At 40.6% G+C, this 20,303-nt stretch overlaps 1 protein-coding gene across 2 annotated transcripts in view; it reads left to right on the top strand.

Moving 5' to 3' along the window:
- PIP5K1B (phosphatidylinositol-4-phosphate 5-kinase type 1 beta) overlaps positions 1-20,303 on the top strand; it is a 319,195-nt gene that overhangs the window by 119,987 nt on the left and 178,905 nt on the right. For both annotated transcript variants that reach the window (XM_030919809.1, XM_010362971.2), the window contains 2 exons: positions 1,562-1,646; positions 5,763-5,831. In XM_030919809.1, coding sequence (XP_030775669.1) covers positions 5,763-5,831 — 69 coding nt within the window. In that variant the 5' untranslated portion in view covers positions 1,562-1,646. The remainder of the gene's footprint in view (positions 1-1,561; positions 1,647-5,762; positions 5,832-20,303) is intronic.

The raw sequence follows: 20,303 nt of genomic DNA, 5'->3' as shown, positions 1-20,303 counted from the left end.
ATTTATAATCCATAAAGGAAAAATTGGCAGATTTGACCCTGTAAAAATTTAAAATGTCTGTAATGACAAGACACAATAAATAAAGCCAAAAGAAGAATAATGCTTGCAACCTCTAGGACAGAGCTAATGTTTAAAATAAGAAGAGGTCTCACAAATTGATTATAAAAGAAAGATAAAACAGCCCAGTATAAAAGTAGTCAAAGGGCGTGAACTGGAATTGTAAATCATCAAGAAACCTGTGAAAAGAATCAACCCTGTTAGTAGTGAGAGAATGCGAATTAAAACCACTGAGATGCCCATCAGGTGAGCAAACACTTTTAAAGATGGCGAACACCAGTGCTGATCAGTGTGTCAATAAGCAAACACTCACCATGCACAGTTGGGCTGATTGCTTCAGCCTTTGCACGGAAAGAAATGTAGCAATAGTCATTCAAGTAGTTAACATGCTTATCATGTTTCGCCTCACAGTTATTCCACTTCTAGGATTCTTTCCCACAAAAATAAAAGTACTAGAACATTAAAGATGTTTGAATAAGGCTGTTTATTCCTGCTCTGGTTAAGGTAGCCAAATTTGGAAACAGTCTGAGTGCTTCCACAGAGGAGTGATTGGTTAAACAATGGTATGTCCATCTTGTGAATATATGCAGTTATTTTTAAGTGAGGTAGATATATAGATTTGAAAACTATATTGATAAGAGCAGGTGGCAGAAATAAATGTGTGTGTGAAAAAGCATAGGGAAGATTTTGAAAGGCTATACAACAAACAGACTGTTCATATTGGCTATCGCGGGGTAGGGGAGATAAGAGTAAGACCTAATTTTTTTTTTTTTTTTTTTTTTAAGAGACAGAGGCTCACTATGTTGCCCAGGCTGGTCTCAAATTCCTGGCCTTAAGCAACCCTCCCACCTTGGCCTCCCAAAGTGATACGATTACAGGCGTGAGCCACCATGCCCAGCCTAATCCATTTTTACTTTATACTTCTTTACATTTTTAAATTGATTACAATAAGCAAGTATCTCTTCTGTATCAAACATAATTATAGCACAAGAGCTTTTTTGAACTTTTCTTTGAAGTTGTGTCGTCTAATCAACCCTTATGGAAATCACAGGTAATTTATCATAGGGATAATATTGAAAAATTGTCCACATGTCACATGTTGTCTCCTCTATGAAGATCCATGGGAGAAATTTCCACTCCAGCTTGCATCTCTGGATACCTGTGGTTCATTTGAGCCACTGCTTTGCTTTTATCTTTTCCTCATTATGCATCTGGTAACTGATCATGTTTTCCTTTCCTCTGGAAACCAGGAATCTCAGAGTCAAGTTATAGACTGTAAAGCTTATTCAACAACCATACCAGGCCCTGTGGCTTATGTTCTATGCACAGCCCTTGCTGATGGAGTCATCTTGCTCTCCACGTTTATTTTCCCTCACCCACATTCCTTCCTTTGTTTTAATTTTAACTGCTTATATTGCATGTATCCTGATAGCTACCTCTGATCTTTTTTGGGAGATGTAGTAGGGATATGAATAAATAATGACCAGAAATTTCTATTTTACAGAAACCTGGGAAAGAAAACGGTCTCAACAATGAGTAGGCCACCCATCACTACCAACTGCAGATGACTTGCCGTTTCGTTTACAAAGGTAAGGAATATAGTCTATATTTTTCATTAATTCTGATCAAATCAGTATAGAGCCCTTACCTTTTTATCGTAAATATTTTTACAAATATGCTAAAACATATATCTAGCTCATAACCTTTAACTTTGACATCAAATTTGAAACAAACATCAAGCAAACAGAAACAAGAAATTTTATGAATTTTGGCATGCCAGAAGGGTTTAAAAAAAACCAAGATGTGGTGTCTGTTGTTAATTACTATGTGTGGTTAAACTTTTAAATAGTATTTCCCTTATTTTTAAGTGTAGCAGTGTTCACTGTAGAACACTTGGAGAATCTAACAAAATATAAAAATGAAAACCTAAAGCATTTATAATCCCATCATCTGTAGATAATTACCAGAACTTCTGAGAATGTCTTTCCTCCTTCCTTTTATGTGTACATGAAAAATACATATGATTATAACTTCAAAAAAAATTTTTAGAGACGATGTCTTGCTGTGTCTCCCAGGTGAAATTCATATAATATAAAATTAGCCATTTAAAAACGAACAATTCATTGTGTTCATTTTTAGTACAGTTTAGTACATTTACAATGTTACGCAACCACTACCTCTATGCAGTTCCAAAACATCTGCCTCACCCCCAAAGGAAATTCAGTGCAGTCAGCCCTTGGTATCTGCCGGGGATTGATTCCAGGACCTGTGGATACCAAAATATCCTCAAGTCCCTTATCTAAAATGACACAGTATTTGCTTTTGTTTTTCTTTTTGAGACAGGCTCTTCCTCTGTTACCCAGGCTGGAGTGCTCTGTTACCCAGGCTGGAGTGCAGTGGTGTAATCATGGCTCACTACAGCCTCAAACTCCTGGGCTCAAGCAATTCTCCCACCTCAACCTCCTGTGTAGCTGGGACAATAGGTGCAAGACATTGTGCCTGGCTAATTTTTTATTTTTTATAGAGATGAGGTCTCACTGTTTTTCCCAGGCTGGTCTTATACTACTGGCCTCAAGTGATCATCCCATCCCAGCATCCCAAAGTGCTGTGATTACAGGTGTGAGCCACCATGCCCAACCTGATTATATAATGTTTTTTAAAATGATGTTTTTAATTCATACTTACCTTGGCTTCATTAGTTACAGATGATGTGGTGCAGAAGCATAACAAGTCTAAGAAGAAACAGTAGTCATCATTGTGACCATTGTAATGGCCCTTTGCAGTTTACCAGTACATCCCCAAGCATCTTCTTTGTCCATGCTGCATGGCCTCTCCGACTCTGATGTCCCTGGTTAATAGGTTCATGTGAACTTTGTTAAACATCACTCTATAGGAAAAACAAATAAATAACCCTTGAATCCAGATGATAGTTCATGGCCTTTGTTTATCATTATTATATGTTTTGTGCTGCTTAAAAGGAAGTGTTTTTTTAAAAAAATAGAAGTTTACATGTTTTTCTCCTCTTCTCTACCGTCAAGTCAGGGGTGATTCACAAAGTAATAAAAAATACTTTAAGACCATCTCATCCTCTGTCCTTCATTCATGCCAGTTAGTTAACCTCTCATTAAGGCTGTTTTTTTAAGCACCCTTCAGAGTTGCTCTTGTGGTTTTTTGGTTTTAAAAGCTGCAAAGTCTTAAAAGTGAAATTACTAGAATGGCATTCTTTAGGGAGGTCTTGGCTCTGTTAAACAGTTGAAGGCCTGTATTTTACCCTGAGCATGATATATAAACCATTTTAATTCTTCTGGCACTTTTATTCAAAACTTACCGAAATATTATTATAAAGAGACTAGAAAAATGAATTATTCTTTAAGTCAATTTAAGCAGATACAGATGGAAAACAATAGTTTGTGAAACATCTGTCCTTGAAGACTCTATTCTAACACAGACAGATTAAATAGACACAAATAGAACTGCAAAATTAGGTAAAAGGGGGGTTTGATTGGTGGGCAGTACTAGATCTAGTGAGGTTGGCTCACCGTGATTCTTGCATTTATTTTCCTGGATGGTTTTTAGTCATATCAAGCTCATGGCAGTGTGGGTAAACTCAGTCACTTTGTTCCAAGGCAGAGAAATAGTTGATTAATTCCTAGGTTTAGCATATGCTATGTTTATTAAAAGCCCAGAATTTAAAGCATGCTTCAAAGGCATAAAAGAAAGTCAGAAATTTTACCCTTCCTTGGTATTAAATGTTCTGCATGCAATTTAAGGTAAGACCCTTAAATATTGTGGTTCCCTAATTATGAAGTTACCCTTGTTTACCACAGAAGTAACATAACTGGCTTTAAAAATTCAGATGAATTATAGGTTACATGTGAAAATCTTATCATTAGGAAAAGAGAGAAACACATTTGAAGATCAGATCTCTCAATGAAAAAATATTTTATCTTAAGGCATTAAAACAATTCACAAAGATATGTAATAGTTTTGAGTGTATAAGAATGTAAAACTTCTCTATATCATAATTATGAAACAAGTTAAAAGGCACACGGTAGACTGGGCACAGTAACTCATGCCTATAGTCCCAGCACTTTGGGAGGCCGAGGCAGGAGGATTGCTTGAGCTCAGGAGTTCGAGACCAGCCTGGGCAACATAGCAAAACCCTGTCTCTACCAAAATAATTACAAAAAATTAGCCAGACCAGGTGATGTGCACCTGTAGTCCCAGCTACTTGGGAGGCTGGGGTGGGAGGATTGTCTGAGCCTGAGAGGTCGAGGCTGCTGTGAGTTGTGATGGCACCACTGTACTCCAGCCTGAGTGACAAAGTAAGACCCTGTCTCAGAAACAAACAAAAAGGCACATAATAACAGAAAACTATTAATAATGCACTTGGCAAGCAATTAATGACCTTAAAACATAAAAATAAGCAAACCACTAGTATGAATAACCATAATAGGTAAAAATCAATAATGGAAACATTAAGACCTCCATAAATGGACGAAACAATGGAAAACTCGACGAAATACGAAGAACTAAAAATGATGTGAAAACGATGTTAACCTTCACCAGTAATTTTCACAGATGCAAATTAAAACCAGGAGATGATTTCTTTTACCTATCAGATTAGCAAAGCTGTTTAAGATGATAACAGTCATTACTAAATGTGTAATGAAACGAGCCCTCACTCACTGCTGATAGCAGTGTGAATGAGAATATTCTTCTGGAAATAAAGTTACCAATATGTAGTAAGAGCTTTAAATTTTTTAATACCCTAGTATGCCCTAGCAATTCCAAGAATCTAGTCCAAGAAAACATTGATGTTAGATAAAGATATAAGCATAAAATAATTATTGTACTATTTGCAGTAGCAAAACTCTTTGAGCTGCCTCAACTATCCTTCAATATTAGCATTGACTAAAGTATTAACACACAGTGGTGTTCAGAGTGGTATATCTTACAACTAGAAAAAAATTATTCTTACAAAGATATTTTTGTAATCAAATGGGAAAATATTACATAAATGTTCTATGAAAAATACTGGGTAAGATAGTATTGTAAGTTTTTTCATATGAAAATACACGGAACAAAAGGTAGAAGTAAATATGATAAAATATCAATAGTGGAGTTGCCCAAGGGTAGTAGAATTGAGTAATTTTTTTGTTCTGACGCATATTTTTTGGTACTTCCCATATATTTTTACAGTGAGCATTTATAACCAGAAGAAAAGTTTTTTAAAAAGCTGTGTAGCCTGGGCACAGTGGCTTATGCCTATAATCTCAGTTACTCGAGAGGCTGAGGTGGGAGGACTGCTTGAACTTAAAAGAGTTTGAGGCTGCAGTGAGCCATGATCACACCACTGCATTCCAATTCCAGCCTGGGTGATAGAATGAAACCCTGTCTCAAAAAAAAAAAATTAAAAAAAAACGCTTTGTAGACAGAAACTTATACACATGTACATGCTTTCTTAGAGCATATGGGATAAAATATATTACAAAAAAGTTTTGGATTTATTTTTGAAAGATTAAGGAATGCAGATTTCTTTTTTAGTATTCTGAAATTTTTCTTTCTTCCTTTCTTAGGAACAACAACAGTAGCCATAACAAAAACATGCTTAACTAAAATAGATCCTTTGGTTAGCAATATTATTAATATATTGTATTTCAGAGTAGCATTCAAGTTCAAATGGCAGTGTGTTTCTCTTGTAGATGTCGTCTGCTGCTGAAAATGGAGAGGCAGCACCTGGAAAACAAAATGAAGAAAAAACCTATAAAAAGGTGAGTGTGCATTTTATTTTCTAAAGAGGGACACTGTGTTGCTGTTTGGTACGTGAATATTATCAAAGGCCTTTCTTTCTCCAAAGCAGTTATAAGTTACTATCTTAGTTTCCAGTTGCTGCTATAACTAATTACTGCAAATTTAGTGGCTAAGACAACATACATACATTATCTTCTAGTTCAGTAAGTCAGAAGCCTAACATGGGTCTCCCTGGGCTGAGATCCACGTGTCTGCAGAACTGTATTCCTTCCTGGACACTCCAGGGGAGAGTCCCGTCCTTGTCTTTCCCGGCTTCTAGAGGCTCCCTGCGTGCCCTGTGTTGTGGCTCCCTGCCATCTTCAAAGCCAGCAATGGCTGGTGGAGTCGTTCCCAGGCTGAATCACCCTGACACTTTAAAGGGCCTGTGTGATTGCATTGAGCCCTCCTAGGATCACAGAAACACGGAAAAATATTAATAAAAAGTAATATTCTGTATCTAAAAAGTCAGCTGATTAGCAACGTTAATTTCCTCTGCAACTTGAATTCATTTTTGCCTTATAAGGTGACATATTCACAGGTCCCGAGGATTAGGGCATGGGGATCTTTGGGGATCAATTCAGCATAATACAGAATATTGAGTGAAGATAGTTGTTTGAAGACCCTTCTTATTCCTAAGAAGAAGGCTCCTGAGGGCATGCAGTGTTCTGTGTATACTATATAAATCCTTTAATGGACTCACTACTTTCCACCAACATTTAAAACATTTCCTACCTTTGTATTTTAAAACTTTTAAAATGTGAGATGCTCCTCTTCCCCGCCTTTTCTAAGCCGTTCAGATTTTATGTCTTCAGTCCATTTCACAAAAACTCGTTTTCCAGACTTCCTAGTGTATCTTAACTTACCAGTCTTTGACTGATAAATTCTTGATTCCTAGCTACCAAGCTAATGTTCAAACACATTACTGGGTGAAATATGTTCCCAAGCACCTCTACTCCTGATTATAAATTGATTATACATTTTAGCTTTTCAAAGTTCTTGCTATTTTGCCCTCTTAAGAGTAGGAGGTTTGTGTATTGAAGGTTTATTATTTCTTAATTTTTCCCTTTATACTTTGATGGATAGCCTGCAAGACGTTTAGTCATAAAGTATATGAGCTATGTGCTCCGACCACACATTCAGGTCATGGAATTAACATGATGTATTTTCTGTTCCATTTTCATGTGGGGGAATATGCACTTTTTCCTGATCTTTTTTATCTGACTTTTCCACTCAGCCAAACCTTGAAATATAAACCAGGAGGTTGTCATTCAAAGTGATGGTGTGGTTGGAAAAGAGTTGGGTAAAGATTCAAGAGCTCAGAAGTGTCACAGTATATTTTATAAAATTTGTACATCTGGCCAAAGGCAACAATTACACTATTATTTATTTTTAGGCACAGGTGAAAAACCAAATCCTGTCTCGTTTACCCAAGATTCCATGTACATTCATTCAAGCGTGGACCAACACAGAGATGATTACATTGCTAGCCTGTTATTACTTCAGATCAGTTTCAGGTGGTATTCTCAGTCAGCATTAAGATGCACTGAAGTTCTTGACTGAATTCTGACTTACAGGAGAGGCTTTGTGGCTGCAAAAGTTGTAGAAAAAATGTGACCATGACATCTCAGAGTTTGCTAAGTGTACCCTGCCCAAGAACTTCTTTAGTCAAGCAGGTTTTCAATAATTAGTATAGGTAATTCTATGATTAATGTCTCTAGTAGGATATTTAACTCAGCAATGTTTTTTAGGTTGTAAAAACTGAAAATCAAATTCTATGGTAGGAGAAATAAGGAAAGACACAGAAAACCTAAAGGGACCAGAAATTTTTTTTAAATGAACAATGTTTTATGTGTAATAGTATCAGGATCTTATTAATGATTTCTGGTTTAAGGTATAAGCAATGGAAGGGGATGTACATAGCCTCCTTAAAAAGCACCAAGAAGACCAGCACAGCACTTAGAACTTCACCCCTTCATAAATATGGTATTGATATGCTTAGCAAGAAGAAGGAATCACTTAGAGAAAGTGTTGTTTTACTGACAGATAAAAGCTCAGCTGAATTATTCAGTTTAATTCTCTGATCTTCAAACTGAAGAAGGTGTTAATGATGGACTTAGGAGTTAGATATTGCAAGTGTGTTTATCTCAGAGTTAGGAGAGGTAATAATAAGAGGCACATAAGCTATTGCAAATATGTTTATCTCTAGGCCCAGGTAAACCATTTCCCAGACGAAAGAATTCAAAGCTAGAATAGGAAAACCTCTGAATGTGAGCTTTAAACAAATTTGAAAATGGGAAAATTGTCAGAAAACAGGACATAGCAAATATTATTCCTATTTTCAAAAATGAGGAAGAGTACATTCTGGAAACCAGATTATAAGTGAGCCATTCCCCAGTATAATTTGAGCATTATTATTAAACATATGGTTTATACATATTTAGAGAGGAAACATATCTTTTACAAACCTGGAGAAGTTCATAAAGATGTAGTTTATTTCAAACTAACTGCATTTCCTATTTTGAGAGAGTCATTAAATTACTCATAAAAAGTATGTTCAAATTTAATGAGTCTTGATTTAAAGGCATCTAAAAGATTCACTAGTCTCCTTTCAGACAAGGTGGATAAGTATGGGTTAAATATTATGTTTAGTGTGTTTGTATTGGACTAATGGTCTCAAAAACTGGCAGTTTTACTCCCTATTCACTCAGTCTCTACCAGCATGATGCATGAGTTGGCCCTGGGTAGCTTACCATGCTCACCCATGACCTTAGTGAAAGCATAAAAGCAGTGCTTTGCAAATGCAAATGACAAAAAACTGTAAATGATAGCAAACAGACTACACGAGCTTTGTCAAGGCCACCATACATCTTACTCCCTTTACAAATACCTTAAAGTTAAATTTCTTTCCCAGTCCTGAAGCCCTGACCATCAGGTATGCACAGATTTACTAAGAAGCTTTGATAACCCATTGTTTTTGCCTTGACTGAAGCCAATCCATGGATCCCAGGTTAAGGCCTCTGGTCCTCTATTCTAGGAGTGAGAAATATACCACAGGATTTTATGAGTAGCTTACAGTGGAGTGGGAGAGGCAAGACATGAAAACAATTTTACAACACAGTAGTCTATAATGAAGAGTTCAAAAGGGAAGAAACCAATATTGTTAGAATTAAGCAGCAGGTTTTGGCTTTCTGTATTGAGCCCCAGATTTACTGGGCAGCTGCCAGCAACATTCAGCATCATGAGTGCTATGATTTCCACGTGCTATTAGGGAACACTCAAGTGTTCATGGGACAACTTTACACTCTGTGTCTCAGCTATTTGCATGTGATTATTGAGGCTGGCTGCCTTTTGTCTTGCAGTTGACCATTTCCTGAATCCATTCTCAGTTCTTGGCAAGCTCAGGAAGAACAGCTAACACTGGGCCGTGAGGTTAATAATGTCTTCAGCTAATGGCTAAAATAAGAAGTTTGATTTTAGCTGCATAAAACAAACAAGCTGCCCATTAAGACAGGCATTAAAGGCTGCCTGGCTTTATTTACAGAGTGGAGTATTGCCATTATCAGTTAATTTATTGAGTGCTTTCCGCAAGAGTTGTAAATGCAGAAGCCTACTGGGGCCCCGCAGCTAAGAAGGGAGTGAAAGAACGAGGGGACCATGGAAAACAGGAGAGTCCGCACCTTCCTTAAAAGGGGCAGCAGGCAGTCAGCTCTAGCCAACAGAGCTATGAATGAATGCTCGCCTGGGGTTGCCAGATACTCTAATGTTTCAAGAAAACAGAGATGAAAATTTTGATGTGAAATCTGCCATTTTTAAATGACAGTAACTAATTCAAACATTTTTAAAAATACACTCTGGACAAAACAGTTTGCCTGTGGACCCTATCTGGCCCCTAGGCAGTGGCCAGTTTACACCCTCTGACCTCCCTGTTGGTATAAAAAAGTGAGAAGGAAAAAGGAGGATGCAAAAGAAATGTAAGAACTTGTCTCTGCCTCCCCTGACCTTACAACTTATTTGGGAGAAAAAAGATGGACCCACATGAAAAAATTAAATCTTGACCCAAATTGGTGTTCAGTAAGTGCCAAGACAATTGGTATTTCTCTTTTACTTTTATTTTTTTTGAGTTGGAGTCTCACTCTATCACCCAGGCTGGAGTGCAGTGGCATGATCTTGGCTCACTGCAACCTCCGCCTCCCGGGTTCAAGCGATTCTCCTGCCTCAGCCTCCTGAGTAGTTGGGACTGCAGCTGCACACTGCCACGCCCAGCTAATTTTTTGTATTTTAGTTGAGATGGGGTCACCATGTTGCCCAGGCTGATCGCGAACTCCTGAACTCAGGCAATCCACCCGCCTTGGCCTCCCAAAGTGCTGGGATTACAGGTGTGAGCTACTGCGCCTGGCCAGAAATTCCACTTTTTAAGTGACTGTGCATTCTGATTTACCTACTTGTTTGTCTTGATGGCAGGGAGTCCAATGAGCAAAGGCACAGAATTAGGAAGGAGCATGATTTGTTGGCATTACAGGACAGGCTGGCCTGGATAAAGCTAAGTGGCAGTGTCTGGGGAAAGTAGTAGGCAGTTTTGGAAGTATGGGCTGGCTCTAAATGACAGCTACCCTTGGGTGCTGGTTTGAGGTGTTTGGATTTTGTGTTCTAGGCCAGTGTTGTCCAGTGGAACTTCCTGCAATAATGGAAATATTCTATAATTTGCACCAGTGCAGTAGCCACAAGCTATGTGTGGCTGTTGGGCATTTGAAATGCGGCCAGTGTGTCTGAGGAACTGTATTTTTTAACCTTAATTTTAGTTAAATTTAAACTTAAATAAGCACACGTGGCTGATGACTGCCATGCTGGGGAGTACAGTTTTCAGGCAGTGATGTACTGTAACATTGTTGTAGGGGCTAGTGACAAATGAAAGGCCTGTGCAAAGCCAGTGGCAGAGCACAAGTTGCACAGGGTTGGGGGAGATGACACGGGAAGACTTTTGTGTTAGTTGAGCAACAAAGTTGGGTGCAAAGTTGAGTAGGAAAAGATGTGGGGAATATTTTTGAAAAGAAAATTACATTTCCAATCAGTGTGACTACCAGAAGTTTTCTGCCATTGGTGGAACTAGAGAAGCTTGGGAAAGAGTATTGTGTTATTTGGGGGGTTTTTTGTTGTTTAAAAAGGCAAGAGACTTAAAAGGAAGCAGGAGGCAGAGCATGAGTTTACTTGAAAGAGGATGGTTTCAATGCAAGTAAAATACTGATGCTAGAGATTCAAGTTTTGTCTGTTTTATATGTGAAGAAATGACCCAGCCCCACTTCTCCAAAACAAACAGATGTCAGGGTAATTCAATGACATATGCCAGGTTACCTTGCAGTTCTTTGTTAGGGAGATAATTAGAAGCTCCAGTCACATGATGTCCCATGTTGTGATTTGTTCATTGGACTGGGTCACTGTTTCCCAACCACCAGGGCCTAGACTGTCATGGGAAACGTGCACTGCCATTTGCTTTTCTTCTTGTCTCACCTCTTCACCCTGAGGTTGTGGCTCCAGGTCCCTCACCCCTTCCTCTTCTGCTTCTCCCTCCTTTCTGGGCCTCCCCACAATAGGCCTCCACTGGGAGATTCTGGTTTTGATGACCGCAGGCTGCTGTGGGGGCAGAGGCCACCTGCCTGTGGCACCGATGCCTCGCCTACAGTGTGTAGTCTTTTTAGCTAGTTTTCACCATGACAGGCACACGTGCTGACAGCACTCAGAAAGCTCCAGTGAGAAACTGACCAGACCAGGACACCCACAGGATCCTTGACCCAAATGCCCAGTTTTTTTCACTTTGTTTTATTTTTGAAGACCTTGGTGGTTACTTCATTCCAGTGTCTGAGACAGTTTCCTATCAGTGGAGGCAGGCAGCAGTGAGGTAGGAGGAAATAGTATCTGACCCCGACCACATTCCAAGGAAAGATACCTTTTATTGCTTTTTCAATGTGAGTAAGATAATGGCTCAGAGACACTTTGATCTAAGATGAAGTATTTCTTTAAATACAAGGTATTTTATAAAATATTTCTGACCGCTGGTAACACTGGCTGTCTCCAGGGAGAACCAGGTAGTAGGGTCCTTAGTTGGTGGGAAATTTCTCTGTGTAAACCTTTCTATGGCCAGGCATGGTGGCTCGGTGGCTCTATGGCCAGGCACAGTGGATTACGCCTATAATCCCAGCACTTTGGGAGGCCGAGATGGTTGGATCATCTGAGGTCAGAAGTTGGAGATAAGCCTGGCCAACATGGTGAAACCCCATCTCTACTAAAAATACAAAAATTTGCTGGGCATGGTGGTGCAAGCCTGTAATCCCAGCTACTTGGGAGGCTGAGGCAGGAAAATCACTCGAGCCTAGAAGGCAGAGGTTGCAGTGAGCCGAGATCACGCCACTGCCCTCCAGCCTGGGCGACAGAGGGAGACTCTGGCTCAAAAAATAAATAAATGAATACATCTTTCTATGCATATTTAATTTTGAACTATGTGACGGTAATACCGATTCAAAAATTGAACAAATAACATTTCAGGATTTTGGAGGGAAGAAGGGCTGGAGTATGTTCTCTGTCCTGACCATTCTTCTTTTCCTTCAGATTCTGGAAAGCCACCACTTCCATGAAACAAGCAAATTCGCTTGTGCTAAGCAGCAGTTGTCATGAATAGCAGCTATGCTGGTCTCTAGGATGAATGACCCTTTGGTATTCTAAGTGTGATTCCTAATCCACCTTAATCCAAAACACCCTGACCTGCTGGTTCTCAATCAGCAATTTTGCCCCCACCCCCAGGAAGATTTGGCAATGTCTGGACATATTTTTAGTTGTTACAATGTGAGGGCTGGTGCTACTGGCTTCTAGGAGATAGAGGTCAGGGATGCTGCATCTTACGATGCAGAGGATGGACCCCCAAAACAAAGAATTATCTAAACGTTGTTAGTGCCAAGGCTGAGAAGCCTTGTTCAAATCAAACTACCCTTTTTAAGAGGAGGGCAGATGTGAGTCTAGCTCTTCCAGATACTGGTTGATAACCACAGGCATTTTTCCTAGTTGTTGTGAACCTTACTTTTTCTCATTGATAAACTGTAATTAATTAATATCTACCCGAGCTGGCTCATAGTGCTGTGAGGATCAAACAATTTAACAGGCATGAGCAAATACTGCGAAAAGTAGAATACTAATGAGTGAAGTCACTGTTTTGATTAGCAAGAATGCAATCTCTGAGCCTCTGATTTCCAGATTAGTTCTGTGGGGACAGAGCACTGGATTCCCGGGGAGAAGGGTTACTTAGCCTCCTGGGGCAGCTGCAGTCAAACCTGGGCATGGGAGGTGAGCTGACAGTACTGGGGCATGATGCTGTATGCGTCCCAACAGCAACAGGTGTCTAAAATCAGGGAGAAAGATGTGCTCTTAATAGTAAACAGGTGCCACTGCACTGCAACTAGGCGACAGAGCAAGACTCTATCTCAAAAAAAGAAAAAAAAAAGTAAACTGCTGTTGTGTTTTTAAAAATTAAGCAGCAAGGAGGGAACATTTTAAAAATAATTCCATTACACTTAAAAACATGTGTAATCACATCACATTACCATGCACCCCCCGCCCTGGCAGATCACCCCTCCAAACACTTGCGCTTCTGTCTTCTTCCTCACTAAGTACTAAAGCAGGTGATTGCAAATCTGCCTTTACAACTTTTAAGCAGGACATTACAGATAATTAAGCAAAAAGAATCGGCAGCTTCAGATTTAAAACAGCACAAGCCAACCCTCTCATTAGCCTGTTGCCCTGAGTGGTTCATTCTTAAGTGACCTCTTTCAGCATTCGCTTTGGAGGGGGCCTCCATATGGTAAGTTCCCCAGGTTTATTGTACTTCTGCCTTCTGATTAACTGTAGACGCTGTGTTTTGGTCCCTAATACCTATAAATATCACATTGCTGTCTCTAAAACACAAACTATAGGAGATCATATTCTACACCCAAAACTTACTGCACGGCTTCCTTCAGGGGCAAAAACCCCCACAATGTTGAGTTTGGTGTGAATGGCAGGCGAGGAGGTTGGGGTGTTGAGTGTTACTGCCGTCACTGGGGCTGTCTGAACTGTGGTCCCTTTTCTCAGGGCACAACGATGCTTTTGTTTTTCAATTGAAAGGCTTAATATAAGCAGGTGTTCACTCGCTTCCCCGCACAGCTCAGCCCACCGGGTTCTGATCTAGCCAGCAGGCCCCGTTTCCCCGAGGCCTGTGGCTCCTCCACTTTCCTCACTCACTACCTGCCCTCCTTTGCCTGAGCACATAAAAGAGATTTTTTAAAGGTGGCTCTTAAGAAGTTGCAAAAGAACATAAAAATTTAAAATTCTAAAGTTCTCTGTTCTGAATTTGGGAAAAGATGGCAGCAATGTAATTTAGGTTCTAGTCTTACATCTACTCAATAATCACAGGGAACATACCATGTGCTTATTCAGAGTTTTTGCTGTTTTATGGAGTTACAATCATTGGCTGATGGAAGAATTTTATTTATCAAATATATTGAGTTTATTTTAACCAGAAGCCTACTAATTCAGTGAATTAAAGCCTAATTATTACCAATCAAAAGCAATTTTAAAAGCAATGCTAATAATAAGAGTTAACATAAGTGCTTAGAGTATGCCAGCTATCATTCTAAGCACTTTGGAAAATTCATTTAATCTTTCTTTTTTTTTGTAAGTTTGCTTTGTTGCAACTTTTTAAAAAAATTTATTATTATTATTATTATACTTTCATTTAATCTTTCTAACAGCCCTATGAGGTGATACTATCATTACCATTTTACAGATGAGAAAACTGAGGTACAGAGAGGTTACCTAAATGCTCCAGGGCATAAAGCAAGTATGTGGCAGAGTAAGTCTGGGATTTTAACCCCACCTGTCTTTCTTCAGGTTCTGTAAGACCCTACCCACTGCATTATTGTCTGAATGCTCTGATGTCTGGAGGGCGGTGCTGCCTATGACATTAAAACAGTGATTCTCAATTATCTGCAATAGTAGCAGGGGGCAGTAAAATAAACTCAGACAGCTTTGGAATGGGAACAAATTAATAGAATTTAACCATTTTTTTTTTTAGACAGGGTCTCACTCTGTCATCAGGTTGGAGTGCAGTGGTGCAATCTCAGCTCACTGCACCCTCCACCTCCCTAGTTCAAGTGATTCTCCTGCCTCAGTCTCCCGAGTAGCTGGGACTACAGGCGCACGCCACCACGCGCAGCTAATTTTTGTATTTTTAGTAGAGATGGGGTTTCACCATGTTGGCCAGGATGGTCTTGATCTCCTGACCTTGTGATCTGCCCGTCTCGGCCTCCCAAAGTGCTGGGATTATAGGCGTGAGCCACCGCGCCCAGCCAACAATTTTTTTTTTTTTTTGGACAAAGTTTTGCTCTTGTTGCCCAGGCTGGAATGCAGTGGCATGATCTCAGCTCACGGCAACCTCTGCTGCCCAGGTTCAAGCCACTCTCCTGCCTCAGCCTCCCGAGTAGCTGGGATTACAGGTGCCCACCACCATACCCAGCTAACTTTTTTTTATTTTTAGTAGAGACGGGTTTTCACCATGTTGTCCAGACTGGTCTCGAACTCCTGACCTCGGGTCATCCACCCACCTTGGCCTCCGAAAGTGCTAGGATTACAGCCGTGAGCCACTGTGCCTGGCCTAGAATTTAACAATTTTAAAATGTTTTCCCTGATTGAGTGGTTCCAAAGCCATTTTTCTCACCAAAGTGTATCTCACTTCTCAACACAGAATCTGAACTGTAGCCTCAAGAATAACTTTTTCTAGAAAGTATGTAGTGATTTTAAAATGAAAAACAGGCCGGGCGCGGTGGCTCAAGCCTGTAATCCCAGCACTTTGGGAGGCCGAGACGGGCGGATCACGAGGTCAGGAGATCGAGACCATCCTGGCTAACACGGTGAAACCCCGTCTCTACTAAAAATACAAAAAAACTAGCCGGGCGAAGTGGCGGGCGCCTGTAGTCCCAGCTACTCGGGAGGCTGAGGCAGGAGAATGGCGTAAACCCGGGAGGCGGAGCTTGCAGTGAGCTGAGATCCGGCCACTGCACTCCAGCCCCGGCGACAGAGTGAGACTCTGCCTCAAAAAAAAAATAAAATAAAATAAAATAAAATGAAAAACAAAACAAAAAAAATCCCTTGGGCACTGTGTAGAACACTAGAAATGAGAAGATGACTAAAGTGATCATTTCAAAAATTATTGCTGAATGCAGAACTCAGAATTGACAATAAAGGATGAGATCCACTTGACAGTGGTGACATATCTTGGATTGTCAAGTTAGGAGAAGAACACATTTTAAAACGTACTGTCTGGCAATTCTGTAGACTGTCACAGAAAGAGTCACAACTCGGTAATAATCTTCTCAACCGCTTAAAAACATCTGGTAAAGAAAGCATTAGGTAGGAGGATGACTATTTTGAAAGTTATTTTCCTCTTTGGGAATCCAGTTCTCTCAAATGGTATACTATATTTTCTGGCAAGTTCTATTTACTGTCTGGTCCTGTGTCAGCTGCTTTTATTACACCAGTGAAAGGAAGATGTGGCAGCTCAGTCCTCTGCATGAAAGAGGCAACCCTTCAGCGTATCATTAAGGAAGGAAAAGAAGATGGGCTGTGGTCTCTGTGGAGGCTGTGAAATTAAGATTTTCAGCCCTGTATCAGTTCTGTGCAACCTCTGACGTGCATGTACACCCAGACACCCAGAGACAGAAACTGGGTTCAATTAGAAGGAGACTTCTAAACTATTCATGAGGTCTTGCTGCAGTTCTTTCCAGCAGAGTTGATGAGCTACTCTTCCTCTTAAATCAGTGATTTCTGCTCATCCAGGATGCGCTGCTGTCCGCTTCACTGCAGATCAGGAAGCATTTGGTTATTGAGCACAGAGCTGAAATGGAGGCTGTCTGGGTAACATTCTAATTTTCCTGAGCTAAGTTTTCATATTGTGACCTTGCCATTTTTATGGGTGTGCTTAGTGCCTAGAATGTATGACATACATTTGACTTACATCCATGTACTCATTCATTTCTCCAATTGACAAGTATTTATTTAGCTTGCCATGGTGCTAGGCCTTAGGGGTGGAACAGAGGCCAAGAGAGACCTAGCCCCTGACCCTAATAATGCTTTCATTGTCATAGTACAGACAGATGAGAAAGAGTATGCACAATCTAATACTAACTTTTAAAGTACTATGAAGAAAATAAAGATAGGCAAAGGTACTGCTGCCTTTTAGGTAAGGTATTCAGGGGACACTCCCTAAGGAGGCGGCACAGGGGCTGGGATCGCAAGTGTGTGAAGGTGGCAGTCAAGAGAAGAGTGGAAGAAAGAGTGTGCTTGGCAGAGAGAATGGCCTTTGCCAAGCCCCGACGCAGGAAGGAGCTTGGTGGATTCAAGGAACTGAGTGGGAGGCCAGGGGTGAAGCAAGGTTCTGAGCAGGGAAGAGTGGCCAAGTAGCGTGACAGCAGCGGTTCCCAATGGGGGCCAGATTTGTCCCCCAGGAGACATTAGACAGTGCTGTCACAATTGAGGGGAGTAGGTGCTACTGGCACCAGGTAGGAGGCCAGAGACATTGTCCCCTGACAACAAATACTCATCAGCCCCAAGTATCAATATTGCAAAGTTGAGAAGCCCTGAGTTAGAGAAATAGGCAGCAGCCTAGACAAAGGTAGTGGACTAGAGGAGAAAGAAGGAAACAAGTTTGAGATTCATTTCAGAGTTGATATTAACTGGATGGGACCATGGTTGGATGTGGGGGTGAGGGCATGGTAGGAATGATTGATGATCCCGGGATTCTAATTTGAGTACCTGGGTGGATGCTGTGACCATCAGTTGAGATAGAGATACATGGTAGGGGAAAAACAAGTCTTCCAATTTGGACACGTGAGTTTGAGAATGTCAGAGAGGCAAGTGGGTGGTTGGACATGGATTTGGGACTCAAGGGAGAGGTCTGGGGTTCAGCTTCAGTTTGTTGAATTGCAGATTCATAGGCATTGGTGAAATGGATGCAGAAGAGGCCTCAGGAAGGGGGAACATCCGTATTTTGATGTTGCCTCCCAAGATCCTTTTCCACAGTTATATTCCTAAAATACACAAAGCTGGCCAAGTCACTGCCTTATTATCTTCCATTGGCCTTCTGGTGCCTTCAGAAAATATCCTTGCTCCATAGCACGGCATGTGAGTCCTTCACAGCCATCCCCAGTGGGTATGTCTTAACCATGCCCTGCCATTAGCTTGGACACACACCTAACTCTGGCCGCACTGCATGCTGCACCTTCCTCTTTTCCATCCCCATTCCTTCCAACAGAAGCTGATCACTCTGTGATGTCTTCATTCCATAAACAGCTCTGCCATTGCCTTTGTCCACTCTCCCAGGCAGTGACTGTCAGTCACCCTCCCCAGCCTCTCTCGGCACCCTGCACTTAACTCTGTTACGTCACAGATGACTTTGTTTTTTAATAATTGTTGGCAGTTATGTCATGCCAACTGCACTGTAGGTGCCTGGGGAGCAGGGGCCTTGCCCAATTATTTTGACATCCGTAGGTTGCCACACAGCATCTGGTACAGCATCCAAGGGATGTATCACTTTTTTCTTCTTAATTCTAAGATTGTTAGGGATTTTCCAAAGAGATATTCTTGAGTCTACAGTTCTGGAGGTGCAATTAGAGGTGAGATATGGGGTGGGGTTGGAGGGCTGAAGAGGGATGGAATTTGTACTGTGGGTGTTCACAGAAAGAACACTTTGAAAGAGCTCAGTTCCATTCCCTTGGCTTTTTCTGTTTCAAAACGATAGTGATTACCTGAGTTGTGCATCACTGTACAGGCATTTGAAAGTTGGCTCTTAATGGTGTGGCATCCTGAAGTCCCCTCATCTGTAGTCTACAAATGGCTTGTGATCAGCCGTTCCTGGAAGAACTTCAGCAATGAATTTTAAAAGGCAGTCTTTTTCCAACACTGTCAGTTAAAGGTTCTATTCTTTCCAGATGTTCGCTCAGTTAAAGCAACCCCTAGATAGATGACAGTCACTGTCAGGGGAGGTCAGGATATGGGATCGTTTGGCAGCCCATTTCTCCAGAACAAACATAGTAGTCAATGCCCTTTTCTTTGTAACATGAAAGAAACAAGATTAATGGTGGTTCAGGTTTGCTGTTTCAAAGAGAGTGAGAGGGAACAATAGCCTAGCAGTTTTAAAAGCAACTGTATCCCTCTCAAAATCATAAGGAGTGTAGACTTTAAAGCTGCACTTAGGAGCCAGAAACAGGCATTGAGAACAGACAGAACATTGGACCCAGCTCTTTCTCTTCCTTCCTCAACAGCAGTGGACTGAGAAGGGAGTGTGTGGCAGGGCCATCAGGCTGGTTGTGCCATTGATAAGCTCAACCTTATACAAGAGAATGTCTGAGCATAGAAATACTATAGTGTGGCTTGAGTATTAATTCTAACACTGTATGAGAAAGTACCAGGGAGATGGTAATTGGCTGTACAAATAACAAATTGCTACTATTGATGCTGGCTCCCCACCTACTCCCAGTGGAATTTAAGCCCTATGAGAATAGGGACTTGGCAGTCCAGGTATTAATAGAATTTGATACTTAGTGAAGGCCACAATAATACTGCCACCTTCTCCATATTGGGACACTGTTCAAAGTATGGAATTGGAAATTTCAAACCTATTCCAATTGCAGATTGGGACCCCTTCTCCTTCTATGGTAGTCCTTATTATTGAGTATTGAAGGTCAAAGGTTGTTTCAAAAGACAGTGGAATTCTGTGGCAAAAGGAAATCTAACCTTCATCATTAAAGATACCTTTTTAAAAAGACTGTGCCTAGAAAGCAAAAAAAAAAAAAAAAAATTAAATAAAAATGGCAAATTTTCTATTGCAGCTTTACCATCTCTCAGTGTCTGATTTAGTTTCAGGAAGCTATATTGGGTTTCAAGAACCCTTTTTCCTCATCTGTCTCTGCCTTTACACATTCAAACTGTTCTTCCTGGGACAATAGAGTTTTTCTGGGAAGAAGCAAGTGCCACCCTCTCTAAGGACAGAGAGTACAGTAGGATGGGGTGAGGGTGTGTGGTTGAAGACAGCAAGATAAGGGAAGGTGTGAGTGGGCAGACAGTATCTAAAACCCATTGCATGGGTTTTAAAGAAAATCATGAACCTAAGCTGCACAATCAGCACAGTCCCTCGCCCCAGGTTATTTCTTTATTTTTAACTTATTTATCAATTATTCTAATCTTGGAGACAAGTCAGTTCCCCCATTCCTGTCCCCCAACCAAATGTTCTTTGGAATATTTGATTTGGATATAACTTTAAGATGACAAATTAGAGGGGTTTTAAAGTTGTAAATACAAAAGAGATTTAAAGCAGCAAAGTTTAATTTCAGAACAAAATCAAAGGATGGAGTCTTCTGAGATTCTGCTTTATAAAAAAC

The sequence above is a fragment of the Rhinopithecus roxellana genome, chromosome 16, assembly GCF_007565055.1.
Source record: "Rhinopithecus roxellana isolate Shanxi Qingling chromosome 16, ASM756505v1, whole genome shotgun sequence".
Taxonomy (NCBI): Eukaryota; Metazoa; Chordata; class Mammalia; order Primates; family Cercopithecidae; genus Rhinopithecus; species Rhinopithecus roxellana.
This window is presented reverse-complemented; position numbering and strand designations above follow the sequence as displayed.